The 16,232-nt window shown below is 42.5% G+C and overlaps 1 protein-coding gene across 1 annotated transcript in view; it reads right to left on the reverse strand.

The window, feature by feature from the left end:
- Positions 1-229: 229 nt before the first annotated feature.
- The window catches only part of tmem189 (transmembrane protein 189), a 41,435-nt gene continuing 25,432 nt past the window's right edge, over positions 230-16,232 (reverse strand). The window contains exons 4-6 of the mRNA XM_004069760.4: positions 11,659-11,803; positions 6,297-6,509; positions 230-2,184 (exon numbers count right to left, since the gene is read on the reverse strand). Of these exons, the coding sequence (XP_004069808.1) occupies positions 2,063-2,184; positions 6,297-6,509; positions 11,659-11,803 (480 nt within the window). The 3' untranslated portion in view covers positions 230-2,062. The remainder of the gene's footprint in view (positions 2,185-6,296; positions 6,510-11,658; positions 11,804-16,232) is intronic.

Here is a 16,232-nt window from a genome sequence, read left to right on the forward strand (position 1 = left end):
ATGGAGAGCCCCCCAGAGGGAAAGCCCTCAGATCGGCGGGTCAAGTCCAAGACCCCACATGTCTGGCCGCATTCCTAACAGCAACAAAAATAGGAATTTATGGCATTTTCACCATGAAACTGGTCAACAAACCTTCATGAATCAAGTTTTAAACCTAAAGTGTTTTCAATTTAATACAGCAAAATGATTCTCAAACCTGAGAAAACACAAACGAAAACAGAGACGCCCACCTGGACTTACTAAACCTTTATTCAAACCAAATGGCAGGTAAAAACATTAAGGCAGATGAGCGGCGAGCTGCGAGATGGAGCGTCAGTGCTGAACCTCCCAAAACTCCATCTCGTTAGAAAAAAAATAGAAAATTATAAAGCCAGAAAAGAGACTGAAACACAGAAGTGTGGCGAGCGCACACAGCCGAAACACGGTCCAGAGAGAGAAACAGAAAAGAATAAAGTGCAGGTGCTGTGTTCTGATCATCTGAGGCGGTTCAAGCAGTAAAACCTTTAAAACCAGTCAACCAGTATCTGCTCAGACTGGGGAGAAAATCTTTGACCTGATTTGAGGGAAAATTGAACAGATTCCTCTCTTTCAGAAAGATTCCTGTGACACTAAAGAAAACGTTCAAACTCAGTTTCTATTGTTAAAGAATAGGTTCCTAATTGCATTTACGTCCGTTTAAAATCAAGCGAAAATGGTGTCAATCATTGATCTTTTCAACAAAAAGAACATTTTTTTTTATTTTAATTAATAAACTAAGATGGGATTTTTTTTTGTTTGTGTTCATGACGGAAGGATCACGAACAAAACTGTTGAACCCAAATGAAAATGTCTCTGTGTTTACTGTCACAGAACAGGCTTTGATGAAATGTCATTGTTTCGTTTTCATGAATCACAATCTGAAAACAGCATTTTCACCTCTCTGATCACTTTCTGTCAAAGGAATTTAAAATCTTCAGAGTAGAATCCTGGAGTTGGTGTGATGCTCACTAAAACCTCATTTAGTCTGGTTTTCCTGAAACGTATATACTTAATGACAAAGCTCTAAAACTCAACATCTCATCCAGAAACAAAATCTTCCAGCTGTAAAAGAGCAGATTTGTTAAGACAGAGACATCAGTAGAATCCACTTCATATGAACTAAACAAACCGACACAGAAATACAGAATCAAATAAACTGAAGTGTCACTTTTCCCTCTGACCTCTTCTGAAACGTTCGTTGAACCAGGCGTCGAGTTCTTCCTTTTTCGTGTTACTTTGATGCTTTTGGGCACTAAAGCTCTGCTGCTTTATTTATTATTAAATCCAAGACCCAAACCCGACATTTTCCTGCAGGAATCGGCTCCAAGGCATTTCACTTTCCCCACTCCAAACACCTTAGACGACAGCCCAACAACCATCCAGTCCCTCAATGATTAAAACCCTCCCCCCGAAAAACTCCATTAAATTTAAGAGGAAAACAGATCCTGAAAAGAATGAGAGCAAACTGGTGAGTTTTAAAGCAAACTCCTGTTTGTTTAGACTAAAAACTTGTTGTAAAGCTAAAAAAATGAACATTCAGTTACATTTTTGTGTGTATTTTAAAGTGGCTCTCTCCTATTGCTTTCGGCATGTCCTTAATACAAACAGCAGGGGGGGGGGGGGTTCAGGGTGGGACTTTATAATGATGTTTAACGCTAGTGCCGAAATTTAAACAAAATAAATAAAAGATTTAAAAAAAACACACACACACACACAACAGGAGGACCGAGATTGAAAATCTGTTAGGTTTTGCATTTGAGTGGGTGTTGTCACTTCCGGAGAGCCCAACCTCCAGAACACCCCCCCCCCCCCCCCCCCTCCACACACACACACACACACACACCAGATCTGATCACCCAAACAGTCCTGCACCCCCGGCTGACCGCCGCAGACACCCAGGAGCTGTGAAGCCCCGCCCCCTGCTAGTTTTCTGTCTACGTTTGCTCGTTAGCAAATGAAGCAAAAAGAGTCAAATGTCCGTCTCTGGCATTTCTGTGTTCGTGTTGAGTCCGCACGCCCATCCCTTCCTCCCGCTCCGTGGTCATCAGTCAGTCTTCTTTGCCCACGCCATGTCGTCTGAGCGCGGCTTCTGACCCGTCACGCGTTCTATCAGCCGCTCCATCCGCCTCCAGAAGCCCAGCTGATCTAGAGGATAGTTGCACCAACCTGCGATGGGAGACAGGCAGGAGGAAAAACAGGGAGGAGTCTGACACCTGAACCTCAAGCACAGTAGATTCAGAGACTGACCACATAGCATCGGCGTTAGCCGTTCCTCTGAGAGGAAAGGAGCTTTTGATTTCTAATTAGACGCCATTTTTGTTACCCCAAAGTGTGAATAGCTGTAGAACAATTACAGGAATACATTACAACGAAGTAATTCCACTACAAGAATATGTAAAAAGATCAAACTTTGAATTAATATTAACACAATCATGAACATGACGATACAAAGCAACCATTTAGTGTTTTTTGCGTCTACGGATAAAGAAGAGGAGCTGTAATTTTCCTGTTTCTATCCTATAGATAATGTTTCGTTTCAATCACAGCTAACAGAACAGCTCAGTGATCTTCATGGTTCCACTGGGATTTTTCTGAAACCTTTGTCTTTGTCATCTACCTCTGCACTGACAAACCCAGTAAGCTATAAACCATGAATAGATGAACACCTTCAAGAGATTTTCTTGTTTGTACTCGTTGTCTTCAGTCAGTGTTTTTGGATTCTTTATTTTCTGTCTTTTAATGTGTCCAATTAAACCACTAGTTAAAGAAATTGGGGGGTTTGTCTGTGATTTTTCTTTGAACTTTTATGACAGACCTAATTATTATTTTTCTTACAGGTTGAATAATAGTCCAGGTCAAACACAAACAAAAACCCTTTAACTTTTGGTCGAGTCAAAAGTGCAAAAGTGTAAAAGAAACACTTGCCAGCTTTTTGGATGTCGTAGACCTCATTTTAAAAATGTTTTTGAAAATAATTAGGATTTTTTTGTCAGTGTTTTTGGCCGTGACACTTAGCTTTTAGTCAAACTGACAGGATATCATCTGTTGCTCCGCCCACCTTTCTAACTTTCTCCTGAGGACAAATGGGAAACTTTCAATCCATTTTTTAACCATTTTTCCCTTTGAACATTTTAACTTCATCCAGCCCTTTTGCATCATATATTGTCTAATTTTCCATCTTTATTCCCATCTGCACCATCTGTCCTTCCCGCCTCCCGTCTCTCTCTCATCGTTTGGTGCTGAGGGGAGGAGGAATGCGAGAAGCTTCCCCAGAGACGTACTTAACCCATGCAGAAACGCACACGGACACACGGTGTGGAGGTGAACTTCAGCAGCAATCATCACAGTTTGAGATGAGCACATTCATGTATGCATGGCTGCAGGCCAAAATACATTTACATGTACACAAGTATGCATGAGTGACTGAACAACAGACCGACACGCATGCTGATCTCTGCTGAGCACAGATCACATTCAAACTACGCAAACTCACAACATTCCTCATATCCAAAACAACCTTCTCTTTTTCCAGGAAAAATGGATTGTAATTCACCTGTTTTACTTTTCTTCCATGTAGTATCCATAGCAATCATGTATTCCTGGAGGAAAACTAACCTGAACCCTCAGAACCAAAACCCGCTTAGCAAACATTTCCTTCAATCCCATCAACCAGTCAGATATCTGACTGGTTGATGGGATTGAAGGAAATGTTTGCTAAGCGGGTTTTGGTTCTGAGCGTTCGTGTGTTTTCAAACTCAGTAAAGACAAAGCATTTCAGAAGGATAAACTGTGCAAAGCTGCAAATACTACCTGTTAGCAAGAGCATCAGTATAAAACCAGGACTGTTGTTAGTGTCAGCGTTAAGACTTTAGCTGTAGCTCAACACACAAAGTTCAGTTTTGTAGTTTTTTGACCACAAGGCACTCTGGGTTACAGGCTGTGGTGCATTGAGCGAAATGAAACAGTCGTGTAATGTGTTATGACTACACTTCCCAGAAAGCCTAGAGGGGCCAAGAGGCAGGCAAACTGGTCAGAGCGATTGATGGGACATTTTTCTATTGAAATGTGTTTTTGTTCATGTTTCCTGTTGCAAAACGAGCAACACCACAGAAAAACCCTCATTTACTGACAAAAACTCAACATTGTTCAGTTGTGACATAAAAATCCTCAACAATCATCTCACTTTTTCATTTCATTATGTGGAAGGACAGTATGTATCGCTCCGCCAGACTCCTGACTACAGTACCCATAATGCTTCAACAGTCCATCACGCGGTGCGGCTTTGTAGTTTACCAAAGTCGTTCCAAGACATTTGGAGAGATTTTTGAGCGTCATACACCACGGAAAATCGGTTCCAGGTGAGTAGGAAGAGCCAGGAAATATGCAATATGCATCCGGATACTATCTGATGGTCCAAAAAAGACGTTTCTACACAAAGGATTGTTTTCGCCTCTCTAGTTCTGGGGGTTTTACAAAAAACACTGGTTTACTGAAATAAATGGATGAATGAAAAACAAACAAGCGGTAAAACAACAACACACGGAAAGGCGGGAAGCCAACAGAAGACCTTGACATGAGTCGTGTGTGCTTAGGGTTCGACTGATGCCAACTGCTCTGCCCCTGATTGTGTTTACACAGGCGGCTGCGTTTTGGTGACCCTTCCAGGTTGACGGGAGCAGCCAGAGGTTTTGTTTGATTTGATTATTTCTCTTTGCCTCCAACTTCATCCCTCCCAATCCCTGAACTGCCCCCCCCCCCCCCCCCCCCCCCCCCAGCCTCCTTGTGAAGTCCTATTTGTTAAAACAGACAGCAGGTTAGCATTAAATATACATGGGGATGTCAGCCGCTGGCGAACACAAAGCCTGCGAGGCGAGCCTCTGAGGAATCCAGGCCCAGGCAGCCAGGCTGTGGTGGGGAGTGTGTGTGTGGGGGGGGTACTGCTGGGGTCCCCTGGGGTCCCCGCCGGCCGCCACCACCCCACCTCCCACACACAGGTTAAAAACAGAAGAGGAGGTCAGAGGGACCAGCACACACACAGATGCTCCAGTATGCAGATGTATGAGCCCCCCCCCACCCCCACCCACAAACACATCTGTTGTCCGCCGAGGCGCTCAATGGCGTACACGCTGAACCCCCCAGAGTATGCTCCCTTTCACCCAGATACAGGCAGAATACTGAACGGATCTCTCTGGAGAGCGCCACCAGCAGGACCGTTCCTGCCTTTATTTATGAGGCTCCATTTTCTCAGACGCCGCAGAGACTCACATCATTCTCACTCTAATGATCTAAAATGGCCGCCAGCTACAAGCCCACTTTTTATTCAGGAACTGTCCGATCGTCACACTGAGACCCCCAGAATGTCCAAAGAACCCAACTTAATGAATCTTCCAGAGTCGTCAGGAAACATGGACGCTTTGAGGGCATTAAGGCAATTATTCTGCACCGCTTTAAGGTCTAAGACATCAAGGAAGTGAAAGGTTATGAAGGCGGGAAAATGGGTAAAAAACGGTCACAATAACCGAAAAACTTGGAGCATCACAGATCATCATCTGAATTACTGACCATCAATGCATTTGACCAATGTTCCTGAACTTCTCTGACCCAACAGGAACTGGACCTACAGTCACGTGGATGATTAGAGGAAAGACTAGCGTTACACCACCATGGCTGCAGCTCTCTGGTTAGACCTGAAGTCTTGGTCCAAATCCCACAAAGGGAAAATCTCTCTTAAGCAAAGCTGTAACTTTTTGTGATAAAGCTAAAACTGTAGACATGTCAATTTGAAGTTTTGGTTGTTAAGAACCTTTTGTTTTTTAGAATAAAGACGCAGAAACTGACATTTATCAAAAAAAGGATGGTTGCTGTGGATCGTCATCATTTTTGACCAAAGACTACCTCCCATCGCTTTAAGTACCTTCAAAACCTCTAATCGTTATCAAATCATTAGATTGATTAGTTCAGCACTAGGAGAAATGTACCGATTTCACAACCCATGAACAACAAAAATAAAAAACGTGTCATTTTAAGCAGCAGTTACAGAGTGGTTTTGTTTTTGTTCAGATCTAAAGTCACTGAACCCCAATTATTTTAAAAATGGATGAACAGGAAGGAGGAATGAGAGCCCGCCAGTTCAAGATGGCTAGCCTGCTGTCAATCAAGACGACATGCTCCTAATTTGGCCTCTCAATGATTGTGATGAAAGGGTTCATTACTTTTGCACTCCAATAGAGGGTTATAGTAGTCTGTGAGTTCAAACAAGCCTCTTGTGTATTCAATACCTGTAGTGATGCAGTAGTACGTTTCATGTGGAGACACGTGGTGGATGCGGTGGTGTTTCCGTGGCAACACCAGATGCCAGTCCTGCAGCAGCGTGACCCAGCGCGGGAGGCCGAAGTAGGAGTGGCTCCACTTATGGATCTGGTTGGTCAGCGTCACGAAAACCGCCAAGGCGAAGACGTAGCAGTTCCAAGGGAAGGACACTGCCAAGGTCTCTGGAAGGAGACGGGAGAGCGGCCCACAGTCAGAAGGAGAAGGGGTTCACATGAATAAATGCCTGATCTAAGAGTTTATGGGAAATGAAGGCCGGTCTGCCCACAAAGAAGACGGCGAACAGAGAAGCAGAAAGAACACAAATCATTTCACTACCTCAACAAAAAAAACATTTTTTATGACAAATGCTAAAGGTAATAATATCTAAGGAAATTCTATAAGCTTTCTAACATGAAAAGCCCAAAACTAACATTGTTCTTTGCTGAACAAGCAGAAGTCCAGCTGGTGTTTAAATATAAACCATGAATCATCATGACTCAGTGTTAAATATTTAAACACCTTCTGTGATCCCCCTCTCATCCCACTCTCAGGGAAACAGCATTCCCGTCACGCCATCCGGGCGATTATGCGTCACATACAGAGATGAAGCTGGAGCTCAGCTGGAGCCACCAGAGATGTTCTCATCTCAGAAAAACTGCAGCAGTTTCACAAAGTTTAATGTCAAAACAAGAATATAAGCTTTGTTTCTATTTTTCCCCATCAAGATGATAAAATTTGTGGCAACCGTTTTGGTTGTAACGGTGAGTATCTTCGTCTCTGAGGCTTTCTGTGTTTTCTCAAACCATTGTTGCTCTCATTTCTATATGTTATTCTACGCTGGTGCCACCAGGGGGCAGCCTCACACGTGTCAGACGAATCCATTCTTGGCTTTGATATCAATGATATATCTACTTGAGTTTGCAAATGAACAAGCTGCTTTATGTCAGACAAATTCATGTTTTCTGTGTAAAAACTAACAGATTCAAGTGTAGCGCAGAATTTCTTTTCATAAAAGTTCAATGTAGCCGAAGAGAGCTAAATTTCTTCCAATTTTTAACTTAAAGTTAACTCAAAGATGTGAAATTAGGCAAAGCATGAAAATAGCAATTACAAAACAAATGAGTCTGCTATAAAATGTTCAATAAAAAAAAAACCTCTAAAGCTAAAAAAAAACAGAAATATTATATAACATTGACAATAAATATGGGTTATGTAAATACATATCTATAAATAGAGATATAATTTAAGAAGCTAAGTATTAAAGATAACACCAAACATGCTAGATTAAATTCCCCCCCAAAAACCTCAAATTTCATAAAGAAAAAACATTTTAGACTATAGTCGGGCGGATAAAATAGCTAAAAATGATGCTAGGACTTTGCTAAAAACAGTGACAACAGAATGCAGAAGCAGTGAGGAAAGTAATGAAACTACTGCAGCATCAGCGAGGCAAGCGCAGGCAAGCGCACTTAGCAGCAACGAGCCTATTAGCTCCGCCTCCCCAGTCCTCTGCCGCACAGCAGCAGGACTCAGATTCACTCATCAGGTCCAGATGACTTTGGGGTTGTGTGAACCAGATTGCCTGCATTTGTGAATTTACATTACCCGTTTGCATAAATAATGTAGCGCGTGCATTTATGAAAGAGTTTGTGTGCTTTTCCCAATTATGAGACTGAAATCGCTCCATAGAGTTTGAACTTATTAAGTGCAATACGTCTCTGGAAAGAAACAGAAATTCTCCATTTCACTTCAAAAGTGATGCTGCAGACAGTTTCCCATGCAGACACTTCACCATCACTTCATTAGATCTCAGTGATGTTTTGTGATTCCCTTTTATGTCTTTATTTACAGTTATGGTTTGAGTTTCTGTAAAAAGAAAATGTGTTTAAAAACATCGAAAGAAAATGTTTAAAAACTCCCCCTAAATGAGCAACGGCCCCCCAACCTGAACTCGTCTGGATCCAGTTTTATACTAAAGTTAACTTAAAACAGAAAAAAAAAAAAAACAGAAATGTAGGAATTTCCTTAATATGATAATACATGTTTTTAAAAAGATAATACAATGGGAGACTTCCTTAGATGAGTGAAAAAAATTCCACAGTTGAATAAAAAGGATTCCAGTTTTAGGTCGACCACAGAGGCTGTTTTTAAGTCAATCCTTATTCCTGCTAGCGAACTAACTAGCAAAACGTTATTGATACCAAAAAGAACACTAGTCAGGTAGCTGAATAGTTAGATATATGTTGTTTAAAAAGTGTTTTTATTTTTTTTTAAATTCATTTTTCATGGACAAACTCTTTTTTTATACTGACGCTCATGACAACAGCTGCAAAATGAAAGAATCGCAGGAGAAATTTGGTTTCCGACGAGCAGCACATTGTCGCTCTGCAGTGACTCATGTTTTCACACTCGTCTCTGTGTTTTCATGACTTACAGCTGTCCTCTCCATCCACGTCTTTACGGGGAAAACTGCAATCCCCTGACCCCGGTTCAAACGCTGACATGACAGCTGGAGATGTAAGCTCACAGTTTGCCAACCCCCCCCCCCTCCGCCTCGGTCTCCGTCTTTGTCTGGTGACCATTTGACACTAAGAGGAACCCGACATGACAGGTTTGGATGTCATCCTACCGCTACATGACCCTCTGCTACCCCCACGCCGCAAGCTTTCCCCCCACCTTCTCACCTCTGACCACTTAGTTTCTGTCTGTAAGTCTCGGCGGTGACCTCTTCAGGTGCAGACATGACAGGTGTGGATGTCACTGTCTACGTCTTACCACCACACGAATCCCTGCAGCGGATAACACGACAAAGGCAGATATGGCCTTCCTCGCTCATCATCCTCCCTGTGAAAGCCCACTGATGCCCTCGTCTTCACCTTCTTTTGTTTGTTTGTAAATGTCTTTTTTCAGAGGTTAAATTACAAAATGACTCTTAAAAGGAGATTTTTTTTTTTAATGGAAAGATCACAAGAGCATTAAAACGAGTTCCAGCAACATGCCGTTTATTAATTGGCCACTGGGGGCAGCATAATCAATCCCAGCTCAATCCACGTCAGGTTAGAAAACGTCTGGATTTTAAAGTGAAAGTTAAAAAGAAAGTCATTTTTTGTTCTTTAGGTAAAAAAATCTTTATTTTTCTTACCCCATTAGCAGATCTGTTGGTTAATTCAGGGAAGGTTTTTTTTATTCAACAATTTTTTACGCATTTCCACAGTGCAGTGTATCCATGACAACGTAAAGACCCCTCCAATCAAGGTTTGATATATGATAAAAGCGGTTTTTAAATGATCATTATGCCATTTTTAAATTGAAAAAGCTAATGAACAGCAGGAATTCATTAGGAGTTGTCGGCGGGACTGTTGGCGTGAAGCAACCCCGCCCCCCATTCCCCTCCACATTGCCGAGAGCTCAGAGAAAGGGAGCTTGTGGCCCACCTGGTATATTTTCTACTTGCCTGCTCCTGATTCACAACAATTTGAATAAAGAAATAACATTTTTTTTAAGTATAAGTCCAGTTCTTTTGTTGAGTTTGGCTGGGGGCCAGAATTATGAAACATATATGTGACATTTTTCTTAAATAAACAGGGTCATGTGTTTGTTATTTTCCCACTAATAACCACTAGAGGGAGCTGTAGGTGTGTGTATCAATATTTGCTACCGACAGCAACGCAGAAGAAGAACCCCGGCTCAGTCTTACATCAAACTTGACAGAAATGTTCCAAAGTGACGCAGAAGAAAAATTCCAAAACATAATGATATAAATGGTTTAGTTAGACTTGTTAGCATGTTCTTTATGGTTATTTGAGTAACTGTTTATATGTTGCACTAACAAACCAGACTCCTCCTATGTTTCATGACTAAATAAGCATCGATATGTTACAGTAGTGAAGCGTGTAGATATTCAGTCCATTATTGTTAATTATTTCCTAATCATACTTGTTTATCCCAAAAGTGCAACTTATATATGATTTTTTTGATAAGTATTTGGAGTCTGCGACTTATATTGTGGAGTTTCTAAAAGTCTGGAAAATACAGCACTCATAAATATACGTTTGAGCCAAATGTTCTTTGTATACGTCCTCCATCATCAGAAATATGCCACAAAAACATTATTTCCATCTGAAAGTGTCACTATCATACTACCAACTGCTGCATTACTTACTACTCACTACAACAGCAAACTAATACTGGACTTCTACACTGACAGAGTTCATTAAAGTTTCAGTAAATGTAAGGAAACAGTATCAGGAGCCTTTATTTTTAGCTTTTTCATTGAGTATAAATCAGTGAATTTCTGTTCCAATCAATACCAGCTGCAGTTTTATTTCATCGTGTCCCTCTTCTAACTTTGTTTCTAAAGTATCCAGATTACTCGATTTCTTTCAAAGAAGTGGGGTTTGAGAGCAGCTTAACCCCTCAGTGCCAAATGTGACCTCACCTTTAACCTGACTAACGGGTGTCACCTCCCCTGCCCTCCTCCCATTAGTGACCTTTAAGCTCAAGTTGAATCACAGACATGAAAGGTGGACATGTCACCTCCTCAATAATAGCTTTTCTCCTTCCTCCTGCTGATCTCCCTCCCTCCCCGTCCGCCACTCGTCAGGTCAGCGAGCATCATTACCAGAGAAAAAATGGCTCCACGTTTTCCCAGAATTTCCTGTTCTTGGACTTGGTGCAATTATGGGACACTGCTGACCTTTGGAAGTCCTTGTGCTTACTTCAAAGTTCTAACTCATTTTTTTTAAAGATGTAAAATATGTGACATCCATCAATGTGTTCACATATATACAACATGCTTTACTCCGCGATACTTCTTCTTTGGAATTAGTTTATTTCAACTCAAACAAAATAAACTAAAGAAAACCAAAAATGATTATATATATAATTTTCTTTGCAGTGAGTCCTTAAGTGTCACTATCATTTCACTACCTACCATTAATTAATCAACTGCAAACAAACAGTCTTGAACTGATTGGAAAATTAAAAATAATGAAAGAAAACTGACATATACATGTAAAATTCACACTATTGGCTCGCGATGCACACCTAGATACTTTAACCATTTAATGTACATATTTCCATGACAAAGTAATAAAGTAACTATGAGATTCACGCTTTAGTAAGAAATTTAAGAATTAAAAATTCTTGAATGTTTCTGTTTGAAATACAAATCCAATAGAACAATATCTGAAGTTAGGATTTGACCCTCCAGCTGCTTTCAGATAAAACATGAACTTCTGGACAAAACTGTTACTGCTGATGGAGGTTGCTCTACAAAAACGTGATGGAAAAAAAAACACTGATGCACATTCAATTGTGTAGGAAGACTACCTGGTGTGCATGTGAGGAACTTGTAGGCCATGTGAGCCAGAGGGAGGATGGGGATCATGCAGTTGTCACCGTTGGTTTCAATAAAGTCGTGGCGAGTGATGGCTGTTGGATCGATGTGGTGCTCTCTGAAGGGTCGAATGAACGCCTGCAGAGAGGACAGCAGAGGTCACGCGTTGTAAAATACACAAGTTAGTGTGCCAACCAGAAAAGAAATGCCAGCCTATTTATTAGAAGCCTGGAAAGCCAGTTGGAATGATGTTTCTGAATCATTGGGTGACTTTAAAAGAGAGATGAACAACTGTCATGTGTGTTAAAGTGCAAGCAGATCACTGGGGTCATCAGGTGGACATCCTCCCAACAGTGAGGCCCTCAAAAACAGAGAAGGCTCAATGGTGTGTTAACCAACTATCTTAGGCTCCTCCCATTAATACCCAGCTCTCAGCACAGGAAACCTGGCTTTAGCACAAACCCTTCCATGGGGCAGACCCTCGCTCTCCATCCATGTTCCAACGTGTCTACACTTCTTTGCCTTTACATAGTTCAAATGTTTGTTGATGTTAAAACAACTCAGTTTCTTCAGCAGAAGAAGACCCTAGCTGTGGTTTTACTATTGACTATAAAATTGCACAAATTGGGTTTGCGATAATAAATTTGCCCAATGGAATCACCACAATTTTGGAAAAACTTGCATTTATCGAAAAAAAACTTTCTGCGCTTGGAGGAGGTGGCTTTTGAGGCATATTGAAATTGAGTTATTTCACTAAACTGCCATAGCAACACTTTTTGGGAAATAAATGAGTCACGTGACTAACAACCAGATGGCGATGCACTTCTTGGTAGAAAGTGTCTGCCTTGGGTACCGCGCAGCGGCGCTACCAGATGATGCTAAGCGCTAGCGCCGTGGAAGAAATGTGAGTCTGCTGTCAATCAAAGCATTGTTCACATCTGTCACCATTATGACTTATCGCGTGAGTTCTTTTGTTTATTCGCATAATTACGATTTAATGGAAACAGTGTAATTGCCATGTCGTGAGTTTTCAACATTTCTAGAACTTTGGTGAAGGTTTGTGTGATGGAAACACAGCTATAGCTTTAATATGCTTGTTGCCCCAAAGGACACCAAAGTGTCAGTCACTGTCCCCGGGATTTCAAGGTCTGGACCTGCTCAACCTGCGTCTGCCGAGCTATGAGGTGGTGGATTTTTACATGATACAGGGACATTTTCAACCACAATGGGGGACATTGGTCTACAAAACCATTGTTTTCATTTCCTGAAACAAGTCAAAAACTCAACATTTGAATGGCCGAAAACCAAATTGGCACCAAACAAAACAAAAGCTAAGTTGAGTTCTAAACTCCAGGCTTAAAGTTCATTTCTGTCGATCATTTAGTTTTGTGAACAACTAAAACGTTCTTTAAATCTTTCTGTTTTTGAAGCCAGAGTTGTTTAGACAATGGATCACGCTGGTCATGGGCTGGGTGGGGGGGCGCACAGCCGGGGGCGAGTACAGGCTGCAGCGGAGGCGAGGGCCATTCAGCGCTGCCTGCGGCTTTAGTTGTTTTTTATATTTCAGGAGAACTTTACTGCATCATTACACAGCAGTTTCCTGGTGGAACCGGCGCTTTCCTCTTTTCATTTGACTTTAAAAAGCAATGCAACACAACGTGCTTCTCCAACAGACACACAAACACTCCTGGCCAAGCATCCTGCACCAATCCACAGCAGCCGACGCACAAACGCTCTCCTGCCACACAAATGGGCGACACACACCCCAGAAGATTTTTTAAATACCCGTTCAAGCCCCCGGCTGTCCTGTGCAGAGATGGACACCTGTCTGTGAAGAAATGAGGGGGGGGGGGGTCATCTCAGAGGTTTGATAGAGAACAAAGAGCCGCTCATGCACAAGCACACACAGTATAAAGCGTGTGCCGTCCCCCCGCGTGCACGTTTCTGTGCTCGTGCGCCGACATGGAAGCATCAGCATGAAAACTCATTATTGTGGCGCGAACCGTTGAAACGATCCCAACTGCTGATTCGCCAACATCGCTGATGGGCTGCAAACGCTCAAACTATCTGTTGATATCTTTGCAATTATGTACCCTTCTCCGCCGCCCTCCAGTCCTACCGCACCCCCACCCCCTTCCCCCCTTCTGCCACCGCAGCCCTCAGCGACATGAAAGGCCGGCTAAGCCGTGGAGGTCGTGCAGAGCGGGGCGGCTCTGGCGCTCCCAGTTAACGGCGGGCCGCCGGTGGCTGCATGTCCTCTAATCCCACACCGTTTAACGGCCTGCCTTGCACGACGTCCCTTAATCAGCGGCTCACATCGCCCATCGCCCCAGCAAGCAGAGCTGCCCCACAGCTCGCAGGGACACGCCCGTCCACCCCCTCCTCATTTTTTGTCCTTCCACCAATTTTTTTTATTTTTTACTAAATCCTTCTTTCTGTTACTTTCTCTCTTTGGTGCCAAACATTTGTCTGCTTCTTGTTAGCAAACTACATCTTCATCTCTTCCATTATAACAGCCAACGACGTTCAATTAACTCTCCCCTAAAGCTGGGATCGTCATCACCAGAGAGACGCCAACAGAGATGTTAGTGACGCTTTTAAAGGTGATTCATGGAATAAAGCAGAAGGACTGGAAGGATCTTCCACAGATCCCCCAAGGAAAATCCAGCTTCGTTGGGAACCAACGAGCCAACTTCGTCCTTAAAGTGGTGCCATCAGAGGACTGCTAAATCCTTGTTGAGTCAATTAAAGCTCAACAACACGACGAGAACTAATAACAAATACAGACGGCCCAAATCCTCATGAAGGAGCTGCCGTAAACACCAAAGGGGAAATGGCAGCGCTGGTTTTTAAGGCTCTGCTGCAATTTCAGAACTGTCGGGAGAAACACTTATGGGCTTAAATCAAAGCAAACCACATAAAAAATAAAACTGCTCTAACATGTCTATGAATTTTTAAACCATCTTTTACTGAAAACAAGACAGATGTGTTAACAGCAAAAGCAGGAAATGAAACAGCTTTTACTCTTGTAGATGTATCCTTTAGCTTTAAAAACCCACTACTATGAAAATGATGTTTTTAACATTTTCTTGTGGCATTTTTCTGATGAAGGAAATTAAGTAATTGCATTTCTGAGTATTTCTATATTCAAATCATCGTGATTTTGGGTCAGTTGAAAAAATGCAGTTTGGAAATGATCGTGCTTGTGGTTCAGAGAACATGCTGGTCGGCCCACAAGCCTCCTTCTCTGCTTCATTCTGATCCACTTGTTGACAGATGGATCTGTGTACGTCTTTTTTCCTCATCTGAGCTGGAATCCGGATCAAAACCGGACGGCTGGATAGCTCTGATATTGGTCACCATTTTTGTTGCACGGTAAAGTTGGGTTGGGGGTGTGAGAGGCTGTTAGATAGCGGGAGAGAGTGTAAACAGACAGCTCTCAGCAACGGGGAGGTGAAGGGGGTCCCACTCACAACTCACAGATGGGAATCTAACTGACTCTGCAGAAACGACAACGTTTTTTTTTTGTGGCTAAAAACTGCAAAACAATAATCAAAAGACCACCTGGAACTCTTTGAAAAATAAATCAAAAGAGGACCAGAGTGGGACTTTAACCTCCTATTCATAGATGAAAACAAGACTTGGTAACTTTTGCCGTCTTGTGTGTCCTCTCCCTAAACATTTTCAACTTTACTTTCAGAATTGGTGCATTAAAGACCTGAAGTTCCGTTTCTGTGCCACAGTTGGAGAACGTCTGAGAACCAGCAGCTTGTTGTCAGTAAACCTGATGGAGTAAAAGAAAAATGAGTTTCAACCTCAACACCAGGTCAGCCTCTCAAAAAGCACCTGAAAGTAAACAAGAGGCAGCAGAAAACAGCACAGAGAATGACAGACGCGACAAATAAGGAACGGCAGCCGCTTTAAACGCTTCCCCTCACAAAATAACAGCAGCCATTACTGCCCTCAGGTGTTCTTCATCGCACCTCTTTGATATTCAAACTAAACTTTAACGACAGCGCAGGCTGGCTTTATTCTGAGCTTACAAACACACAAAGATGCAACAACACCACAGAGGTGTCGCTTTTCCCTTTTTTGTTCTCGCACACTAACGCATTCTTTCCACCAGCCTATTGTCATGCAGCACAAGTCCATTCTCATCTTGCAGTAGAAGTCTTTATTAGAGGTCTCCCACGGTGTCCAACGCCCCATGCAAATCTGTGAATGCTGCTGGGTCTCTGCAGCCTGTAACTACCCTGAGCCTCAATAAAGACAGCATCATACATAAACATAAAGCCTGGTAGCACCTTCAGCAAACACAGAGAACAGCACGGCGACAGAAATCACTGCAGAGCCGCAGAAACGCAGCAACTTCAGAACTCTGACCAGGAAAAAAGCCGACTCAGAGCCTGACCGCATGACAACTGAAGCCATTATGCCCTGGCGTTCCAAGCTTATTAGTGTCAGAACAGGCCGCGGCACCGTAGGAGAAACCACTGGTCTCCGGTGAGAAGACTCAAATGATTCCAAGTTTCACCGAAAGAAACTTTGGTGGCTCACTTCTGTTTCT

Source organism: Oryzias latipes, chromosome 6 (assembly GCF_002234675.1).
Source record: "Oryzias latipes chromosome 6, ASM223467v1".
Lineage (NCBI taxonomy): Eukaryota > Metazoa > Chordata > Actinopteri > Beloniformes > Adrianichthyidae > Oryzias > Oryzias latipes.